We start from the raw sequence: 23982 nt of genomic DNA on the forward strand, positions 1-23982 counted from the left end.
GAACATCTAGTAGTGGTTGCTGCACGTAGGCGAGATGGGGCAGTAAAGTTATAATGAATGTCACCTTCGCTTTTTCTTATGAAGCACTTTTAGTATTGCGTTTCGAATTTAGTTATTTTTTTTTAAAATGAATTTTTTTTATATTTTAAAATTATTTTAATATATGATATTAAAAATAATTTTTAATAAAAAAAAACATTTTATACATTGATTATGAGGACTTCCATCGTAAATTATTATGTTTTTTTTTAATGTTTTGTTAAAAAAAATAATTATGCATTGATTATGAGGACTTCTTGGATATTCAAGGGAAGTGGCATAAAGCGACTTCCCAGGAATACCACTTTGTATACTCGAGGGCTAAAGCAATGTAAACAGTAACTTCTTTTATAAAGTTTAAAAAACACTTTACATTCAAACTTAAAATAAAAAACAGAGAGCAGGTGATGCATAAAAGTGGGCGATTTAGGTAAGTTCATTTGCTAAAAAGTAATTTATTTTCAAAATTAAATTTTTAAAAAGTAAATTATGAAAAAGTGAATTATTTTTTTATATTTAATAGTGTAATAAAAAATAAGTTGGAAAACATATTCCAGTATTTGGTTATGTCATATAAAAAAAGCTATAAAAATAACTTATTAATTTTATATTTTTTTCAAGTTTATTAAAATAATGAGAAACAAATCTTACAAGTTAAAAATTTTAATGAGAATGAAATTGAAAAAAAATATAATTTTATAAATTATCTCAAATAAAATAAATAATAATCAAAATAATAGAGATCAAATCTAAATAAAAAAAAAAGATAAAGAAATTAAAATGATAATAATTACCATTTCATAAATTATTTCAAATAAAATAAATAACAATAAAAAAAAATGAAGATTAAATTTAATAGATAAAAAATTTCAATTAAAAAATGATAAGACAAAAGCAAATAACAATTATAAAAATAAGGACCAAAATTAATAAAAAAATTAAATTGTAAGGGATGAAACTGAAAAATAAATATTTAAAATAAAAAATATATAGCAATCACAAGTTTGAGGACCAAATTTGATATAATCAGCAAATAATATGATATTTCTAAATTTTTCACAACTTCCGGAAAGTGTTTTCTGCTCGAAATAAAAGGAAAACACTTTTTTCTAAAAATCAAGACAAATTTTCATTTGACTGTAAAGTATTTTCTGTTGATCAACTTTTTTTAATGGCAATCAAACACAAGAAAATTTAAAAAAAGATTTTCCGAAAACCACTTTCCAAGAAATAAATGCCTAGAGTTCAAATAAAAGGTTCCTACTATTAAGACGATACCAAGAGTAGTATTATTAATGCTTTGTTTGTTTGTTCGGTGAAAAGTGGTTTTTTAAAATTATTTTTCAAACTTTTTTGTATTTATATGTCATTAGAAAAATTAATTAACAAAAAATATTTTCTGGTCAAAGAAAAATTTGGTTTGGTTTCCAGAAAAGTTTTTTTTTTTTTTTTTCAGGCAAAAAATACTTTTCAAAAGTTGTGAAAAATTTAAAAAACATCATATTATTTGCTACTTATAAGAAATTTGGTCCTTAAACTTTTGATTGCAATATATTTTGTTTTGAATTTTTTTTCTTCAATTTCACTCCTTAGAATTTGATTAAATTTGATTTTTATATTAACTGCGGTGCTTATTTTTATGATTGTTATTTGTTTTTCTCTTATTATTTTTTTAATTGAAATTTTTTATCTATCAAATTTGGCCCTCATTCTTTTGGTTGTTACTTATTTTATTTATAATAATTTATGAAATTGTAATTACTAGTATTTTAATTTCATCATCTTTCAATTTTTTTATCTTTTAAATTTGATCTTCATTATTTTAATTGTTATTTATTTTATTTGAGATAATTTATGAAATTAGATTTTTTTTTCAATTTCATTCTTATTCATCTTTTTAATTTGTAAGATTTATTCTTTATTATTTTAATAAACTTCAAAAAAAAATATTAATAAGATCATTTCTACCTCATTTTCTATGACATAATCAAACACTAGATGTTTTTCAATTTATTTCCCATCATACTACCAAACAAAAAATAATTCACTTTCTAGAAATCCACTTTCCAAGAAAACTATTTTTAAAAAAAAAACGATTTTCAAGCAAACAAACAGGGCTTAAAGTTGTGTCTGTTTTCTGCTAGCTTTTACGTTTACGGTGAAACAAACGTAACAGAATGTTTGGTAACAAACCAAATGTGTTTTATAATACAGGGCCTATAAAAAAATTGAGTTTGAAACGCAGTTTTTGTGTAGTAGTTTTTATCTTTTTTTAATTGAGTTTCATAAATTTTTGCATTTCAAAAGTTCTTTTGAAAAATTTTTAATTTTTTTTATTTTCTATTTGCTTTAAATTAATATTTTGGGTTGTTTTTTATATTATTTTGATAGGCTGATATAAAAAATTATTATAATTGTTTTTAACATAGTTGTATTTAAAAAAAATCTTTTAAAATGATAGCATTATAAATTTAGTAACTTACAAAAAAAAAAAAAAGGAAAAACAATATGACTGTTAGTCAATCCATGCAAGACATTTACCTTTAATCATGCAGCAACTGCAAACTTTAATGCGGTTGCAGTTACATTTTGCCAATAAAAAACATAAAACATGGTTGTTTTTATTGTGGTGTAAAGCACTATCAAATGAGATCTAAAGAAATGTAAAAGATACTATGAAGAATTTATAAAATATTTAGGGGTGTTTGATATTGTATTAGTTGTTGATTTTTAAAATGTTTTTTTTTAATATATTAAAATAATATTTATTTAAAAAAATATTATTTTTAATACTAACCCGTTAAAACAATATTGCAAAAAAGTTTAGTGTAAAGAACTCGCAAAAAGTTTTTCTCTCTCGGCTCTGTAACTGGTAACATGTTATGCTCTGGACTCCATTTTACTCGGTTTGTCTTTGATTTATTTACCTCGAGATTCCATCTTTTAAAATGCCAAGCTTTTCACGTTCAGCTGGAGACTTTATTTCTTTTCTCTCCTTCCTCCAATAGCTCCAGCTCAGTGTTTTAGATGACAAATATTCTGACTGGGACACGTTGCTTACCCCCCTGAAGTACGGAGCACAAGGGAGTGTGATTCTTGTCACAACACGCAGTGAAAGTGAAAGTTTAGAGTGATAATGTTATTACGGTAATTTTTATAGTTGTAATTCGAAAAACAATTATTTTATTAAATAAAAATTAATTTAATTTATTTAGTTAAAATAATGCTTTTTAAATTAAGGTTATAAAATAATTATATATATATATATATATAAATTGATGATTTTAATTTAAATATTGTAAATTTAACTATTGTTATTACATCATGAAATAAATAATGCTTATATAAAATATTTTTTATTGTTTTCTTAAATTATCTATAATTCTATCATGTACGAAATACATCCGACAAGTACTACAGTTTTCTTGATTTCTTAAGCGCGCAACAACATCAGGAACAAAATTGAGATTGCGATCAAATTCTACAAATGCTACGTCATCAAGCGATCTCCATCTAATTTTTTTGAATAAAACACAATTAAAAATAAAAATAAAAATTGATTTTTTTAATTGGATCGAACCCGGTTCAATGTATTTAGTTTTGGACTGGACCCGATCCAGTCGGAACAATGAAGAGTGACTCAACTGTTCACGTAATTCACTCTCCACTATTCGCAGGATGCGGGGAAGCAGCTCTTAGTTGCTTTCCGCAAACCTATGGTTCAAACCAATTTTATATGGGTCCCACACCAACAATAAAGTATGTTTTAGTAAGCATGTGGTCTTATGTATAGCTAGATAAGCATTTTCAAAGAAGAAAAAAAACCGAGACTCAGTTGATTTACTTGAATGAGTTTAGAAATTTCATGTAATTTTAATAAAATAAATTAAAAAATACAAGGACAAAAAAAAAACTAACAAAGAAAATGACAAAGAAAAAAAAGGTAAAAACACACTACTCAAGTCCATCCAAATCACCATGTCAAATCTGAGACTTGATCATGATATTGGAGCAACCCTCTCGAAAGAAATTAAAAAAATTAATAAACCTCAATATCAAATAACTCAATGTTAAAGGGAAAAAATAAGAATAAAATTAATTTTTCTAAAAAAAACAATGGGAAAAAATGATATAAGTCAAAAAGAGTTAACGCGTTGACCCCATAAAAGAAAAAAAAACATAAAGACCAATTTTCTATAAATCAAACATTGAATGATAAGATGGGAAAAAGAATCAAATTTAAACCTAAAAAAAAAAATCAAAGTCAATCTGTGTTAATATTTGAAACTCATGACCTTAGTCACGAGCTCAAGAGTCAAGACTAATTTTTATAAAAGATAAACCCTAAAAAATAATGAAGTTAAATTCTTCTTCACAAAATAATGAGGGATAAAATTTGAAAAAAAAAATGGCAAATAAAAAATGATATAAAATAAAACAAATAGTAATAAAAAAAATTAATTGAATTTGACATTAAAATAAATGGAAATCAAGTGTTGATGGATGGAATTAAAAAAAATCAATTAGAAAAAAAATAGTAATTAAAAGAATAAGGATAAATTTTGATGTAAAAATTAAATAATGAAAGATAAGATTAAAGATAAAAAATTATAAAAGATAAAAAAAAAATAACAATAATAAAAAAAAATTGTTTAAAAAAATAAAAGGAAACTGTTGTATTCGAGGAGAGGAAAAAGAAAAGAAGATGGAGAAAAAAAAACAAAAAAAAGAAGGGGAAGAAGAAAATCATCAATGGACTTGTGCCCCACCATCAGACAACCCTTGATGCTCTGCTCTGAACACCACAACGGAAGGCAGTTTCTGGCCGGCAAAGGACCCCGCAAGTGCTTCCCAATAGCATTTTAGTTGTCGCACGTGTACGACGGTGCGGCGATCGTCCAGCCCCAACCCTTCATGAGGGTGTGGTATGTTGTCTATTTGGCATGGAAAATATGGTGAGACAAGGAGTTCTTTGTCTCTAAGCTAAAAATGGACAGGGAGTCGCCACCTAGTATTCTGGTTACTAGGAACCTTAACTGGTCTTTAGAAATCGGGTACGGAGACTAGTTGCGTAAAGGGAATGTATTAGCACCCCAACTACGCCCTACCTAAGGTAAGCTGCATTGTTTTAATGTCTGATAAAATCCAAGGTCGCGTTGTGGTTTTTTATTGTTCGGAATACGCATTACATGTAATGTCATACCCCAGGTTCTATTGTCCAAAAAAAAAGAGGAATTAAATATCCGGAATATGCATTACGTGTAAAGTCAAACCCCGGGTACTAAGAGACAAACAAAATAAAATTTTTGTTGTTTTTGAAATATTGGCCAATATTCTCTTGACTTTAATAAACTGGTTATTAAAGCCAAAATGCATGCTAAAATATTTTTTTTTTTGGTGTATGAAAAAAATACAATATGAATTTTTAGCTTTGAGACACTTGGCCGTATGCACAAAAACATTTTTTTTCTCTTTTTTTAATTTTTTTGTATTTTATGGAAGTTTTTTTTTTGACGAAAACCGGGTATTTAAAAATCAAAATGACCGGCGGATTTTTGTATTTTTAACAACATAAAAAAAAATACAACCAAATATTAATCAAAATGACATAAAAATTACGCGGAAAAATTATAAAATGCTGAAACAAATTTTTTTGATTTTTTTCTTTGAAATGGGCCGGATCAGACCCAAATATCTGGGCTGAGCCGAACATGGCCCAAAGAATGGGCTGGTTACTGTGCACATAGTAACCGGGTTACTGTGTGTACAGTAACCAGAGAATTAATTTGCGGGTACAGTAACTCGCTAATTAGAGGGTGTTTGGGAGTGTGGTAGCTGTTGCTTTTCAAATAGCTTTTCGTGCCGAAAAGCATGCCAATAATGTTTTTTTATTTTTTAAAAATTATTTTTGATATCAGCACATCAAAACGATCCAGAAAGTACAAACCGAACTCAATTTTAGCAAAAAAAAAAAAAAAAAGTTTAAATTTTTTCGAAAAGCAGGTCACACCTCAATCCCAAACGGCCTCTAATCTTCATCTGCTGCAGAACGTAAACGTTCTGCATGCAGATGAAGCTGAACAAAAAAAAAAAAACGACGGGAAAGGCTACCTGGAGCGGTGGTGATGTTGGCAGCAACTGATGGGGCAGGGGTGGCGGCGGCGGCGGAACTGGCTGTTCGCGGTGGCCGGCGGTGTTGTTTTCCTCTCTCTCTCTCCTCTGTTTTACTCTCTTCTCTGCTTCTTCTTCTTCTTCGCTCCCTCTCCCTTCTCTTCTCCTTTCTTTCTTCCCCCTTCTCCCTTCTCTTCCTCCTCTATTTATAGAGCCCGTGAGCATGTTTTTTTCATTGTGGAGCCAAGGAACGGGTCATGCGGCGGCTGGTCGGGCGCGGCTGTCCAGGCGTGCCTCCCTCGGTTTCGGCGGTGCGGTAGGTGGTCGGCCAATGTCTTCGGTCGGTGGGCTAGAGGGACCGGCGGTCGGTGGGCTTGAGGGACCGGCATCATTAAATATGCATTCTTTTCCCTTCTTTCCTACTGTATGTTCGGTGGGGAAGAAAGGGGAACAGTGCCGTTTCACAACGGCACTGTTTAGCCTTTCATTTATTTATTTATTTATTTAATTTTTAATTTTTTTTTTTTATATATAGGGACCCAAAAATGGGTTTACAACATTAGTAATAAACGCATTCAAAACTATTAATTTTGCCCCAAATGCAAAATAATCAGAGTTAGTATAATTTTGCCCCAAACTATTAAATGCAACATATTACAGTTCAATGAACTCAGGGTCTCATTAGGGGAATAGCTTATCAACAAACATCCCTTCTTCAAACACTGCAACTTTCCACAGGGGAGGCTAATACCTAGTGAAGGTGAGCACTCTCAGTTTAGGATGCACCAACCCATATGTGACTTTCCCAGCTCTGACGGGGAAGATGCCCATAAATGAATGTATAGATGCAATTAATATTTTTATCTTGAAAAAATTGGAGATTCTGAAAAACTCCCTTGATGGAATATCATTATATTGAAAGGTTATGTAGAAGCTTTGGGAGCTAGATAAGCACTTCCAATTCGCTGCTATTGGTTTTTTTTTTTTGTTTTTGAGTGTGGTTGTGGTTACTTTTCAAAGTATTTTTTCACCCGAAAAATGTATCAAAATAATATTTTTTTTTTATTTTAAAAAAATTATTTTTGACATTATCACATCAAAATGATTTGAAAACACCAAAAAAATATTAATTTGAAACAAAAAAATATATAAAAAAATTAATTTTTTTCAAAAACAATTTTGAATCATAAAAAATAAATAGGACATAAATAACCATGCACTACTACTAAATTTGTTATTGTTCTCTGTAATCAAAATTCAAGCCTAAAAATAATATTGGTCTTATGTATTACTAGATAAGGTCCGCGAGCCGGTCTAAATTTTTCTATTGTAAAATAAAGTAAGTTAAGGAGCCATAAGCATTTTCAAAGAAAAAAACAATTGAGACACGTGTTTTTATTTATTCGAATGAGTTTAATAAATTTATGTAATTTTAATAATATAAATTAAAAAATACAACAATAACAAAAAAAATTAACTTGTGCCCCCACCACCACCCCCGGCTCTTAATGCTCCTCCAAGCAACAAGGTAGAACGCGGTTTTTGGCCAGCAAAGGAGCCGCACGCCGCTTCTCAAAAGCATTTCAGTAATAAAAGCATTCAAACCTATTAATGCAACATATTATACACTTAAAAAGATTTTTTCAGCAACATGATACTAACATTTTACATCGATTAAAAATTAAGAGTTTAGATCATTTATAAATTTTAGTTATCACTTCTCTTCTTTAAAAGAGATATCTTTTTTATAACAAAATTCTCAAATGTGATGGAATTTTTTTAAGGGGAAGCCATGGAAAGCAACATCTTCTCATGCCGTACAAATTAGACATGTAAAGTTCATGTTGCATCCCAAAACGACACTCCAGTGAAAATTACTTTGTTCTAACAACAAATGTTTTCAACAGAAAGAAAATACTCTTTTATTTATTTTATTTTTTTTTTGAGAATGAGAAAAGTACAATAATACTAATCAAATCAACTTAAAAAAAATTAATTATATAGAAAAATCAGAAAACTTAATATTCAAGAAATTAACTCTAAAATAAAAAAATCTCAACAACAAGCTGAGACTATTTATGGCGTCTAACAAGCAGCTGCGAGAATTTACAAAATGATGCAGAACAAAATTTGCTTGCCCTAATTCATTTCGCGAAAATCACAGTGCGCACTCTGCAGCCAATGGCTTTCCCTCAGCTCCATCAGACAAGTACAAGCGGACCATTCTGGAGACGAGAGCATCACCAGCATCAATGGTTTGATCATTTGTATTTTTTTTTAATTTAGTTATAAAAATATTTTGAGTCATAATTTATATAACTCATGCATTATGCATGTAAACTCTGGGATTAAAATTTTAAAAATTTATTTAAAACATTTTAATGAATTTAACTAAGTAATAACTGGACAGAATAATTTTGGACCTCTACGAGTTTATCAAAAAGAGGTAAACATTGACATAAGAAATAAAAAAAATGCTATTAATTGAAGTGAATTTTTTTTAGAGATAAATTGAGGAAATATTGATTATTTAGACTTTTAACAGTGTTAAATAGTACCGGTAGCTGGGCAATTACACAAAATGACATGGACACAAAAAGTGACTGCAAAATTGTAAATAATATGAAAGCTTCATGACACGACCAAAAGCTTGATGTCTCTTCCCAAGTGCAGGAGTGTCGAAGTAATAAATAACCCGGCAAGACCGGGGTCGAACCACAGATAGGTTAATTGTATAAATTATAAATAACAAGACAACAACAACAACAACAACAACAATAATAATACTCAGTACGTGGCGTTGTTATACCTGAGAATGATCTAAAGATCGGGTCACAGGTTTCCAGCCTATATACTGACTTTATGAAAAGATATTATATAATATAAACAGAATGTAAATAATAATAATAACAATGATAATAATAATAATAAACAGAAGATGAAGAAATTAATGAGAACTTTGAGATAAAAGATTAACGTAAGGATTAAACAATGATAAAAACAAATGTCAAGGTTAGAGGATTCACTAATGGTACTTCAAATAAGTATAATATAAACTCTTATTACTCAATTGGAAACCACACATAAAGGAGGTTCCAATCAAATTATAAATTGTTAACATGATTACATTAATTATCTTATTCGAATAAAGCTAATACTTGTAAATGTTGGCAGGCATTCATGATTATAACTTATGTTAACAACAAATCAAGTTCCTTTCATAGCTCAGGTGTCGGTTAAACCATACAGTATGGGCTATGAAAGTGCCAAGTATTTGTTGTACCAAGTGTTACACAACATAAATCTAGATTAACCATTTAACAAGCAAAGTATTAAAGTGAACAAGATAACAAATATAAAACATGTTAGTATCCAACGTTAAGGTCCATGTTAAGTTTATATTATACTTGTTCTTACACCATTAGTGTACCCTTTTCACCTTGACATAATTAACTTAGCTAGACATAATAAAAGAAAGAAACATAAATGAGTAAGACAAGAACATAAATGAGAAAGAAGTTAACTAGACAAAGGAAAGGAAATGAAGTGCATAAACTTGATATTAATGAAAGCAAGACATAAGCAATACAAAGAGAGAAAGCAAGAGCATGATCTTGATCTGAACACCAAGATGCCTCAATACATGGTAAGTGCCTCCTTTTATAGGCCAAAATTTGGAACTATTGATTTGTTGACTAATTGATGAGTGGGTGGCCACATCTTGACTAGATAACAATCCTTATCTTCTTGTCTGATCAAGACGTCATTGCTAACATCATAATTTGCCCAGAATCCTCAAGAATGTTCTAGGAAATTGTCTCAGCTTTCCAACAAAAAAAAGATGAGGTCATTTGGACCTCTAGAACTCAAGATATGGGCTGAACACTAAATAGTGTTTGGGCTGCAGGACAGCTTCGGACTTCTTCGTTGTTCCTTCCATTTGGACTTCAAAACGACCTTTTCAAATCTTGGGCTTCTCATGAAAGTTGTAGGCTTTTGTCTTACCTTTCCATCCATATAAAGTGGACCTAAATCCGAAATCTAGAGCTCCAGATATGATCCAATTACCGAGCAATGTTCCGGTTTGGACTGCACCGACATCTCTTTTCTAAGTTTGGCCATCTCTTTGTCCTTTAACTTTCAATGCTTAAACTCATCAATCAATCCTTTTATTTATGTGATAGTCCTGCATTTAAAATGAGCATTTACCATAAATTAAGGTATCTTATAATATCAAACTTGTTATTATAAAACATGATTTAGTTAAGGAGTTATTGATACTTCAAGTGCAAAATGATGATATAAAACCTTGATAAACATGCACTTTTAAGTACTAATCACTTCATCTCCTCCCTTTTTATTTCCGGTCGCCGGCCATAAAAAGAGAAAACAAGGGTCCATCTTCTTTTTCATTTCCCACGATAATATAACAAGGGTCCATCTTCTTTTTCATAAGAAAACAAGAGCAAAATTGTAAATAATATAAAAAAAGTGACAAATTGCACAAAAAGTAATTAAAAAATAATTTGATTGGTGGTTGAAGTCTTTCTGTCAAGTGTCAACAACATAGTTGGGACCAGCACAAAAATTTCTTAGTTGGTTCCTACTTTTCTCAAGTACATCCCTCTGACATCAATATTTCATTCCCCACGAATTTTTTTTGAATATTAAACTTATTTTTTATTCTATTATATTTATTTATGCAGCAGATTAACCCACTTAATTTTTATTTATTTTTAATTAATTTTTTTAAAAATTTTATTATTTAATATTATGTTTCATTGAAAATTAAACTTTGTATTTTATTTTAATTTAATTTAATTAAATTATTTAGGTCTCATTACCTATAAATAATACTTAACAGATTAAACAAGGTTGATCTGATTTATTTATTTCATAAGTAAACTATAATATAAAAAATAAACCATTCTATGGATTTTAGCCACTAATTTAACATATCTTAAGAATTTTTAACTTCTCATGACTCCATTACATACCAAAATCTAATAAGGACCAAACAACTCAATGATATTCCTCATCTAGACATCAATTGCTTTTTTGATTTTCATGGTAGTAATATTTTTCACACAATCTTGATAATCAACACAAGTGTTCCATGAAATTTAAAAAGTTATAAAGAGGTATTTAAAAAACAGTTCTACTTACTATATTATTCATCAATTCACAACATTTATTCACAAATTAAATCCCCTAGAATCTCTCATCATTTGGCCGGCTACTAGCTCTATTTAATTATCAAAAATTTTACTTCAATTACAATAATTTAATCACTTTACTCTAATTTTCACATTATTCCCCGTGACAAATTACAATAAATTTTTATTTCCCTCGAAATTTTTAATTTCAAAAATTCAATCAATTAAGAACTTTAAGCTATTAAAATTCAGATCAAAAGTCTTTAGAATGCATTGTCAAGCAAGTAATCAAACTCTAAAAACTTCCCAAATCAAGCTTTCAACTCCTCCTCTTCTTTAATCTTGGTTGAACTTTCTCTTTCGTTTTCTACTTACCTTCACTTGATTTTTATTCCTTCCAATTAATGCTCACTAAGCTTGGTTAATGTTCCCTCAAGATCTTCCCTTAAGATTTTATGTTTCCGTTACAATTCTATCTCTCTCACATGTAAATGGTAGTTTCCCCTCTTTCTTTTTTTTCTTCCTTTTTCTTCTTACCCAAGCACACACATGCACACTTACACAAACACACACACACACACACACTAACTTTTTAACTTTTTACTAAATTTCTTCTATATCTCAAATAGTAAATTTCATATTACGGCCGGGCCGGTCCGAGTTTAATAACAATGTTTTGAATAGCTAAATTGATAAAATAATATTTTAAATAATATAAATATAGTTTTTTTATTATATATATTTTAATGGAAAAAACTAGTTGAAAATCTAATTGTATTGGAGTGAGAGAAATAAGTGTTTTATTTTTTTAATGAGTTTGATGTTATTTTTTTTTTCATATGACTATATTTAATTGGTTTATTTTTTTATGGCCCCACTTTTTTAGTGTTTTTTTTTTTATATAGATACTAGAAACGTGGCCCGCGCTACGCTGCGGGTCAATTTTTTTATATAAAAAATATTCAAAAAAGTTAAAATTTAAGAGTGTTAGGTTTTTCTACAAAGTTATACTTAAGAGCATTGGGTCTATCTGTTACTCTTGATTCAAAAGTTATATTTATAATATTAATAATAATATTAAACTTTCATAGCCCAAATTTAAGTGAGTTTGGTTGCAACATCAAACTCAGAACCTTTGATATGAGTCTGGTTGGAAGGTTTTGTTATAGAAGTGTGATAATTAAAAAGAAAAAAAAAATTAATATTACAGAATGAAATTAAAAAAAATATTAATTGAAAAGAAATAAACAATAAAATAAAGTATTATTCTGATGAATAGTGCTTTGTAAGGAGGGGCACAGTAAAATCCCCTCATGAGATCACAATAATTTAATGACTAGTAAACAAAACAAATCATAAAGTTTAATTCTTAATCAAATCAATATTAAAAAATGAAATTGAAAGAAAAAAGCTACTTGAGAAAAAGAAAAAAAATTAATTAACTGGTTTAACCCATCAAACCTGGGATTTGTATTATAAAATTGGAAGAAAAAATATTGATGTCTTTTAGTTATTGTTAATTACAATATTTAAATAAAAAAAATGGAAGAAAAAAATAATAAAGAAAAACAAAAAAAAAATATGAATTAACTGGGTTAGCCTACCAAATCAGGTTAACCCGTCAAACCTAAGATTCGTGTCATGAGAGTATGATAACTAAATATAAAAAAGTAACATTAATAAACTAAAATGAACAAAAAAAAAGATTAATTAAAAAGAACAAAAACAAAGGAAAAAAAACCTACAGGAAGAAAAAAACTAATGAAGAAAAAGAAAAAAAATCTGAATTAACTGGGTTAATCCGTCAAACAAGGTTAATCCATCAAACCTGGAATTCGTATCATGAAAGTTTGATAACTAAATAGAAAAAAACTTAATATTAACAAACTAATTTTAAAAAAATAATTAAAAAGCAAAAACAAAAAAAATACTAAACAAAAAAAATATTAATTTTTTTTAAAAAATCCTACATGAAGAAAAAAAACTAATGAAGAAAAAGAAAAAAAATCTGAATTATCTAGGTTAATCCTTTAAAACCAGGTTAACCCGTCAAATCTAGAATTCGTGTCATGAAAGTTTGATAACTGAATAAGAAAAAAATAATTTACGGGTTAACCCAGAAATAGCTGGGTTAACCCGGAATCCATGTCGTGAAAGTTTGATAACTAAATAGAAAAAATTTAACATTAACAAACTAAATTAAATGAAAAAATAATTAAAAAGAAAACCAGAAAAAATCCGGGTTAACGCATCAAACCCGGAACCCATGTAATGAAAGTTTGATAACTAAATAGAAAAAAAATTAATATTAACAAAAAAAAAAAATTAAACAAAAAAAATATTCATTAAAAAAAACAAAGAAAACAAAACAGCTTAAAAAAAAAAAGAAAAAAGAAAAAAAAAACAACTTAAAAAACACAAAGGAAAAAAAAAAAGACAGCTAAGCGTTTCACTGTGATTGCACTCGAAAAAATTAATTAAAAAGAAAAATCAGAAAAAAAATCCGGGTTGACGTGTCAAACTCGAAACCTATGTAATGAAAGTTTGATAACTAAATAGAAAAAAAATTTAACTTTAACAAAAAAAAATAAACAAAAAAAATATTCATTAAAAAAACAAAGAAAACAAAACAGCTTAAAAAAAAATAAAGAAAAAAAAGCTTAAAAAAACAAAGCAAAAAAAAAAAAAGATAGCTAAAGTGTTTCACTAGGGACTGCACTCGAAAAATTTAATTAAAAAGAAAAATCAGAAAAAAAAATCCGGGTTAATCTATCAAACTCAAAACCTGTATCTTGAAAATTTGATAACTAAATAGAAAACAAATTTAACATTAACAAAAAAAATTAAAAAAAATAAAGAATTGAAACAGCTAAAAAAATAAAGAACCTAGAGAGAAGAAAAAAAAAAAAAAACAGCTCAGCGTTTCAATGTGGACTTGCACAGTAAAACACTGAGCCGTTTTAGTTATAGTTCAATGTAGAAATAGTATTAGTAAGAAAGAAAAGATATTTTGACATTTTATTTAATATTTTTTTGAAATGTATAAAATAAACATGAAAAAGTGAAAATAATATTTTTTTAATTTTTAACTTTTTATTTAACACACCGTTTGTAGATGCTCTTATGATTTGGACTCAATTTAAGTGGGTTAAATATTGGTGGGATATTCCATCTTTTTTTGTTTTTGAAATTGTACTCTGTTTGTCTTTGATTTATTTTGCTAGAAATTACATCTTAAAAAAAAAAAAGGTTTGATTGGAAAAACTTAACCATATTTAGTTATTTGGGAACATGTATTATAATTTCATAACCTGAATTATAAATCTAACAATTTAACTTAGCTGAACTAATTTAATATAAAACTTTGTTATTATTAAATTAAAAAAATAACATTTTAAAATCTTTTCTAAATTAAAGTATATTTTTACGGGATGTTAATTAATTTTATGAATATTATTCCGGATGTGTTTGTGCATGCGTGAATTGCGCGGGCCAGGAAAATGGAGTTAGGTAGCACATCAACTCGGTGTGTCCTTGCTTTATTTGCCAAGAAGCCCCATCGGTTGAAAAAGTGAGAGGAAAATGGAGTAACTTTGTTTGTCCTTGCTTTCTTCACCGGGTTTGATTGGAATAACTTTATTATATAATCTTTCTTTTCACGTGATGTGCTAATAATGCAGAAGAAGACTTCACTTTATTTCTTCTCTCTTCTTCTTCTTCTTTTATAACTTTTCCTTCATTGATAAACTCGCTGGATCAGTCGAGTTATACCGGATTTTTTCTTCAACCCGGACCGGTTTTAACCCTAAATTAGCTGTGTTCCGGGTCAAATCGCTAAGCCGGATCGAGTTTCAAAACTATAATCGCAGGTGCTAGGAAATTGGAGTTAGGTCCCACATTTTATTAATTTTACTTGCTTTATTTGCCAAGAGAGACCATGGTCGAAAAATTGGGTTTGATTGGAATAACTTTTATTATATGACAATCTTTCTTTTCACTTCATATTTTAATCAATATTTTTTTTAATTTTTTATTTTAATATAATATTTTTTTAATGAGTTATCCAACTTCCATTAGCACAATTGTAAATTTAAACAGTTAACTTGACTATTCTAATAGCTTAGGTTTTAGCTTCACATTGGATTTTCGTTGCTGATTTTTTAGTTATCAGCTTCTTTTTTATTTAATTTTTTGTTGTTAATAATTCATATCATTTTTTTTTGTAGCCAGTAACCCTTTAATTGCTAAGCCGATCATCCAATTTAAGAACTTAGCCAATAGCCATTCCACTTCTTTTTCCTCTTTCCTTCGTAGATCCAAACGAACATAATTTATTATATCTGAAATCTCCTCATGAGAAAATTTTATTTATTTATGAAATAAGCACGAAACCCAAATATCCCTCTCTCAGATCAATGGTTTACGAATGGTCCGTAAAGATTTAAATCCCTATTTTTCCTTTGAAATCCCATATCTGATGAAGGAATTTGCTTTGCTTCTTAATAATTTAACCAAAATGATCTCTCTGTATGTATGCAAGTTAACTAAAGAGCGGAAATGGCGGATTATATAATTAAATGTTTTAATCCCTTTTAGCAATGGATTTTCTATTACTAAATTCTTTGTTGATATTAAAAAAATCATATATACACATTCTGTTGTTAAATTAGCAAAAGAAATATTCCGTTGCTAAAATTCGATGATAATAGCCCCCGTCCAAAAGGACAATTGTATTTTAAGGGTGGTGCTGGCCGTTCAAAATCTGAAACAGAATGATGATTATTATTTATGGATATGAATGAAAGACAATAATTATGGAAGAAAATATCTGTATTTCAACATACAACAAATAAAAACATATAACATTTTGGACATTATCTGTATTTCATTCATCCAAATTTTAGCTGAAATTGCCTTTGATTACTGAAAAAAAAAAAAAACTATTTAGTAGCAATACCTCAATATGTTGGACGATTGAAAGAATGTGATTTATGTATTAGCTCCTTTAACTGCTAATATCTATGTGAGGAATGTGAGAAATCTTGGGCCAATCTTTACCTTTCTCCCTTTCACAACTTTTACGCAGCAGAGGACAATTGTAAATTGCAAGAGAAGAAAGGGAGGAGGGCAACCCTTCTTCTGGCATTGCCTCAATCAGAGGGCAGGAATCTATAGTCAATGTTTTAAGAGAGGTTAGGTGTTGAAGCATTGGAAGAGATTTCAGCATAGGACAACTGTTAATTTCAAGAATAGAAAGGGAGGAGGGCAACCCTTCTTCTGGCATTGACTCAATCAGAGGGCAGTCACTTATTGTCAAATGTCTACGAGAGGTGATGAGGCGGTGAAGCCGCTTGTAGTCAAGATATTTCTGGTGGTTTAGGTTCCAGATTATAAGAGATGTAAGACTTGAGGGCAACAACATCTCTTCAGGGAAGGATTCAATAGTTTCGTCCAAACCAATTCTAAAGTGTGAAAGTGAAGGGAGCGTTTGCAAACCCCATTGCATGCGGCAATATGATAGCCCAAGTTCTGTCAAGACTGGAGCAGGTAACCCTCCTTTGGGAAATGAAACTAATTTAGGGCACCCCCGGATAGACAAAGAACGGAGAGAGGTGAGATCATTGAGAGGTCTTTCATGTGCACATAGTGATTCCAGATCTGGACAGTCAGAGATAGAAAGAGAGTTTAACTTGGGGAGCAAGTCCAGTGCGACGCATTTGAGAGAAGCACAGCCCTCGATTGTAATTTCCTCTAAATCCATTTGAACAATTTCCCCGGGTAGGGACTCTAGGGAGCGCAATAGAGAAACAAAGAGAGAGTGCAGCCTAGGAATCCTAGGAAGTGGAGTCGCGAGTTGCTCACATCCACTAATTGCAAGCCTTGTTACATGTGGAAGGTGATGACTAGGTAGGGCCTTTGTAAGGTTGGGGCATTCTGCGATTGAAAGAAATTCAAGAAGAGGGAAGGCTTCCCGGCTGCCTTCGTCTGAAATCCACTCGCGCCACTCTGGCATCCTTCTAAAAGATAATGTTTTGAGGGATTCAAATGGCTTCTTCATAGCAGTACAACTCCCATAGAACTCAGAGCCCACAGTCACAACTTTATAAAATCCTTCAATGGAGAGATCCTCTAAAGAAGCTAATTGCCCGAGCGGTGGTAAGGAGGTGCAGTTTGTACATCCACTGAGCTTCAAGGACACTATATTTGAGAAAGAGGACTCTCCTACCCACTCCGGAAACCTTACACCTCCATAGTAAGGAGTCGCGAGCTGCTTACATCCACGAACTGTAGGACTTGTTACACGTGGAAGGTGGTGACAAGGTAGGGCCTTTGCAAGGTTCGGGCATTCTTCGATTGAAAGCGACTCTAGAAGAGGGAAGGCTTCCCGGCTGCCTTCGTCTGAAATCCACTCGCGCCACTCTAGCATCCTTCTAAAAGATAATGTTTTGAGGGATTCAAATGGCTTCTTCATAGCAGTACAACTCCCATAGAACTCAGAGCCCACAGTCACAACTTTATCGAAACATTCAATGGAGAGATCCTCTAAAGAAGCTAATTGCCCGAGCGGTGGTAAGGAGGTGCAGTTTGTACATCCACTGAGCTTCAAGGACACTATATTTGAGAAAGAGGACTCTCCTACCCACTCCGGAAACCTTATACCTCCATAACCATAAATCCGAAGATCCTTCACATTTCTATTTGGCTCTAATTTCTCAAGCGTGCTTGTTACGTGTTCCGGGTCATGAGAGTCACCATCCCATGTAAACCTCAGCTTATCAAGGTGCCTTTTACCTTTCAAATTTGCTTCAACAGCATCCCGAGCATCCACCACATTTTGAAGGTTCCCAATATGAAGTTCTCCCCGTAGATGTCGTAGCTTTCCCAATTCTTTAACGCTAGTCTCACTCTGTCTTCCCACCAAAAAGGCAGTCAACGTTTGGAGCTTTGTCAGTTGACCTATATGTGGTGGCATCTCTTTCAAAGGCGTGTCTGAGATGTTAAGATACCGCAAGTTGATTAACCTTTCCAGAGATGCAGGCAACCTTTGGATCCATGTTCCTTGAAGATTCAGATGTCGTAATTGCTTCAAATTTTCAAGATCAGGTAGACTAGCAAGTTGTCGGCAATATTCCAAGATCAACGTTTGCAAATTGAGAAGAGCACTCACTTCTTCAGGCAACGTTACTAAATCTGACCGAGAGAGATCCAAATACCGCAAATGCTTCAACTTGCTAGTTGAACATGACAACATAGATGCATCTCTACAATTAGTCATGAATAGCACTCGTAGGCGACAATGTGTTGACTGAAAGATCTCATTATAAATTTCGGGAGGACACTCAAAATAGAATGAAAAAGGTCGGAATGTGCGTAGAAGTTGGGCTTCACGGATGTTTTCTAATATTGTGCTTGAAAAAACAGCTTCCGTATCTACTGCGAGTGAGAAATGTCGAGTCCTTCTGGTGGCCTTGGAAGAATTATTTTCCCACAAACTGGAGCTGAAGCAAAATTGACCGGACACATGGGTAGCCAAGTCATGCATGAGATCGTGCATCACAAATGATGAGGGAGAGGCACTTGATTGCTGGAAAAAGGACCTGGACAAGAGATCATCAAAGCACTCAGCACCAGCTCTTTCCATCTCATCATCTACAGAGTGGACTAAGAAGCCCTCTGCCATCCACAGGAGCACTAATTCATCCTTTTGAAATTCATAGTCTTTTGGAAATATGGCACAATAAGCAAAACATTGCTTCAGATGTGGCAGGAGATAAAGATAACTTAATCTCAAAGCTGGGAGGATATTGTCTTTGCGTAAATCCCATAGATTGCTTTCCAATAACTTCTCCCACTCCTCGACATCTCTTTGGGTGCGTAGCAGACCTCCGAGTGTTTTTGCAGCTAGAGGAAGGCCTTTACACTTTCTCACTATTTCTCTTCCAATCTCTAGCAACTCTTCATAATCATTGGGATTTTCACCACGAAATGCATGTTTGGCGAACACGGACCAGCAGCTGTCTTCCGTCAATTCTTTTAGATGATGAGTTGGAACAGTTCTCATGACTGATGCTACACTTTCATTGCGTGTTGTGACAAGAATCTTACTCCCTTGTGCTCCGTACTTCAGGGGGGTAAGAAACCTATCCCATTCATCATAATCTTCATTCCAAACGTCATCTAAAACAAGCAAGAATTTATTTCCCTGCAATCTCTCCTTCAACTGAAGCTGGAGCTGATCCAGGTTATCACAAGCATGCTTTGAACCGAGCCCCTCAAGGATAACCTTGGTTAACTTCGAAACACTGAAATCTTCTGAAACACAAACCCAAGCTTTGAGGTCGAACCCCTCTTGTACTCTTCTGTGATTGTATACAAGCTGGGCAAGTGTGGTTTTACCAACCCCGCCCATTCCCCCTATGGGAACGACACCTGGGTTTTCTTCATTTGCATCATCTGATAGAAGCAACTTCAGTATTGCTTCCCTGTCATTATCTCTACCATAAACACCACGTTCATCCACCAGAGAAGTTGTTGGCCTTTTAGGCGATGATGGTTCTTTTCCCGTGCGGTTGATCAAACCAAGGTCAACCTTTCGTTTAACTAAGTGATCTAGTCTCTCCTGGAGGTCTCCTAATTTGATCAACCACTTCGGCGTCTGACCTCTGAAGGTTTGAGCTTCAGCTTCCACCTCCTGCCGTAGAGCTTCATAAGCAATCTCATCCAAGAAGTCGTCGGCCTCATAGACAGCGTCTTTATACTCGGCCAGCCACTCCCGCACATCTGTATTTGTTATCTGCTTCTTCTCAGCATCGTCAAGCAGCCCACCACCGGATATCATTGTTGTCTTCAACCTCCTCAGCGGCCTATCGTCAGACAAAAATCTGGGATTCAATTGACTTGAAACTTCTTCGACAATCTTTTGAATTAATTTTGATTCATGCCTGCGCATAGAAAAAGAAAGTCATCACTCATAGATGAAAGATAATCTTTTGAATTTAATGCAAATTTAAAATACAAAACGTAATAAGAGTAAAAGTTATAAGCATTTGCTATCGATATAGGGAAAGAAAAGAAGTACCCATTTGCGATACTGTGAGGATCCAGCCCAGATAAATTTGCAGCCTCCACGAGAGCTTTTCTCCACTTTTGGACCTTCTCCATTTCTTCCTTAAAACGTTCTTCATGCTTATCAAAGGCTTCAGCAAAACTCCCCGTCTGTTTTCTAATATCAGAAGGAGCGATATCATAGAAAACAGGTATAACAATCTGACCAGTTGTATGTCTGCAATCAAGAATCTTTTCAAGTTCATCAAGACACCAAGTGGAGGAAGCATAGCGCTTTGAGAAAACCACTATAGAAATCTTGGATTCTTGTATTGCTTTGCGGAGTTGTAAGGAGATTTCTTCACCTATACGAAGTTCGTCGTCATCTCGAAATGTACGGATTCCTGCTTTCTGTAAAGCAGTGAAAAGATGATCCGTAAAATTTTTGCGAGTATCTTCACCTCTAAAACTTAGAAATGCATCGTAATCCCAACCAGGTCTAGACGAAGAAGAAGAAGACGCCATGAACATCTCGTAGTGGTTGCTGCACGTAGGCGAGAGAGGTGGGGCAGTAAAGTTATAATGAATGTCACCTTCGCTCTTTTTGCACTTTTGGTATTGCGTTTCGAATTTAGTTTAAAAACAAATTGAATTTTTTTTATATTTTAAAATTATTTTAATATATAATATTAAAAATAATTTTTAACAAAAAAAAATTATACAATGATTATGAGGACTTCTTGGATATTCAAGGGAAGTGGCATAAAGCTTCCCAGGAATACCACTTTGTATGCTCTGAGGGCTAAACAGTAACTTCTTTTACATGCAGACTTAAAAATAAAAAACAGAGAGCAGGTGATGCATGAAAGTGGGAGATGTAGAGCTCAAATAAGAGGATCCTATTATTACGACACTGCAAAAAGTAGTACTATTAAACTGTGATTTGTTGACGACTAACTTGAGTCAAAATTCAAATTAAATAGGAAGAGAGTTGGCTTTGCATAATTTGATTGATTTTCTGGTAACTGGAGACCAGGTAGACGGTAGACCTAATTAAAACTAATTTAACTTTTTAATTTTTTTTAAAAAAAACATCGTTTTATTTCAAAAAAAAATCTCTTAAAATGATACCATTATAAATTTAATAACTTACAAAAGAAAAACAATATATGATTTGTTAGTCAATCTGTGCAAGACATTATTTCCTTTAATCATACATCAACAACGAATTTTAATGCGGTTGCAGTTGCCATAAAACATGATGTTTTTATTGTGGTGTAAGCATTGTCAAATGAGGTCTATAGAAATGTAAAAGCTACCGTAAAGAATTTATAAAATATTTAGGGGTGTTTGATATTTTTTTAAAGTATTTTTTATTTATAAATTTATTAAAATAATATTTTTTTATTTTTTAATTGTTATGATTATAAGTTTGACACTAAATATTTAAATAATTGTTAACTTTAAAATTTATAGAATGAATTAAGATGCAATTAAACAGAACATGTAACCATGTTTACAATAAAAAAAAAAAAAACCAACCATGAAATGGATCGTGTGGCTCCCATTGCCCCTACCCCCATCAATCGATTATCATGCCATGCCTAGTCTTTAGCTATGATTGAAAGAAAAAACACAAAAACAGCTGATGTCACAACTGGGTCCCATACAAAATCATTCTAATCACGCTACTCACATGGCTTGTGATATCGATAAAACAGCACAACCACCGGTGGTGGCATGATCGTTGTTTTTTTTAGAGTTTTGTATTGTGGGGATGGTATCTTTCTATTATGGAGTCAATTAAAAAATTGATTTAAAGTTTTTTAAAATACAAAAATAAATCTAATAGCCAAGGTTTCTAAACTTTGACAGCAAAACCGCACAAAAAGTCAATAAGAATAATTTGATTGGTGGTTGAAGTCTCTCTGTCCAGTGTCAACAACATAATCGGGACCACCACATAAGTTTCTTAGTTGGTTCCTACTTTTCCCAAATACATCCCTCTGACATCAACTCATTTCCCACGAAATTTCTTCAGTGTAGATCCAAAGCTCGTTAGGTTACAGCCTGGCCTCATAGAAATTTCCTAGATCCAGGGGAATAACCAACAAGGAAAAGGGTAGGAAAGCAACCCGAAGTATTTTTTATTTATAAATTTATAAAAATAATATATTTTAAAAAAAATTATTTTTACCATTAAACTATCAAATTTTTAAAAAACAATTCGTGTAAAGAACTAGCAAAAACTCTCTCTCTCGGCTCTGTAACTGCTAACATGTTATGCTCTGGACTCCATTTTACTCGGTTTGTCTTCGATTTATTTACGTAGAAATTCCATCTTTGAAAAAAGTGGGTTTGAAGTTTGATTGGAAAAACATCACTAAATGCCAAGCTTTTCACTTCTTCAGGCAACGTTACTAAATCTGACCAGGAAAGATCCAAGTAGCGTAAATACTTTAACTTGAAAATGTGTTAGTAAATATAGTTGTTGTTTGTTTTAAAATATATTTTAATTGGAAATATTTTAAAATAATATTTTTTTAATTTTTTAATTAATATTTTTTTTAATATCTATAGATTATTTTAATACGTGATATCAAAAATAATTTTTTAAAAATAAAAATATATATTATTTAATATATTTTCAAGTGAAAAAACATTATTAAAAATAATCATTACTACACTCTCAAACACCCCTTAACTTGTTATGCTTTGGAGTCTATTTATATGGGTAAGGGTGTACAGAATGTGGTAACAGTTTTTTTTTAAAGTGATTTTTATTTAATAAAAAAAATATTTTTAATATCAGCGTATCAAAATATCTAAAAATATTAAAATATATATTAATTTAAAAAATTAATTTTTTTAAACATATTTTAAAAACATAAAAACAAACACTAACTAACTGAAACCATATTCCATCTTTCTTTTCTTTTTGTAATTTTACTCGGTTTGTTTTTTATTTATTTTCCAGGAAATTACATCTTTTAAAAAAAGGGGTTTGATTGGAAATTTTTTCACTAGATGCCAAGCTTTTCACGTGATGTTATAATTATTTGAATGAGTGCTTTTTAAAATCAATTTTTTTATTTAATATTAAATTTATTTTTTTTATTGAGTTATCTCATTTTTATAACAAAGATTGTAAGTTTGGTGTATTAACCAAGTTGACTTGATTTTTTTTAATTAATTTTCTTTTTACAATTCTATATTTTAATATTGGGTTAATTAATATTAAGTTTCATAATTTGTTTTGTTTGTTTTATATTAGGTTATTCTAAACTTATAATCTGGAAATAATACTTAGCGAGTTAACCTGAGTTTACTCAATCTGTTTTTTGTGTTTTTTTAATTGAATTTTTTTTTCAATTTTATTATTCGATATTAGGTCAGTTGGGAATTAAGCTTCAAAATCTATTTCAAATTATTTTCTATAAAGTTATCTTAGTCTAATGATCAAGGACGTGATTTTTGGCATTTTAATTCAGGTTAAATGTAGTTCTTTTTTAATTTTGTTTCTAAGAGGTTATCTTGGTTTCATGACCTAGGTCACGAATCCTTTAATATTGGATTTGTTTTTTATTGAGTTATCTCTATCTCATAACCTAAATCGCAAGCTTAACGAGTT

The 23982-nt window shown here is 31.1% G+C and overlaps 1 protein-coding gene across 1 annotated transcript; it reads right to left on the reverse strand.

Annotated features, from left to right (window-relative positions):
* Positions 1–16118: 16118 nt before the first annotated feature.
* On the reverse strand, positions 16119–20936 carry LOC118054556 (putative disease resistance RPP13-like protein 1). Its single transcript, XM_035066198.2, has 2 exons — positions 20386–20936; positions 16119–20248 (listed from the first exon to the last, which is right to left on the reverse strand). Exons 1-2 carry the CDS (start codon positions 20880–20882, stop codon positions 16312–16314), a joined length of 4434 nt encoding a protein of 1477 aa, XP_034922089.1. The 5' UTR covers positions 20883–20936; the 3' UTR covers positions 16119–16311.
* Between the last annotated feature and the right edge of the window lie 3046 nt (positions 20937–23982).

This window comes from Populus alba, chromosome 3 (assembly GCF_005239225.2).
Source record: "Populus alba chromosome 3, ASM523922v2, whole genome shotgun sequence".
NCBI lineage: Eukaryota > Viridiplantae > Streptophyta > Magnoliopsida > Malpighiales > Salicaceae > Populus > Populus alba.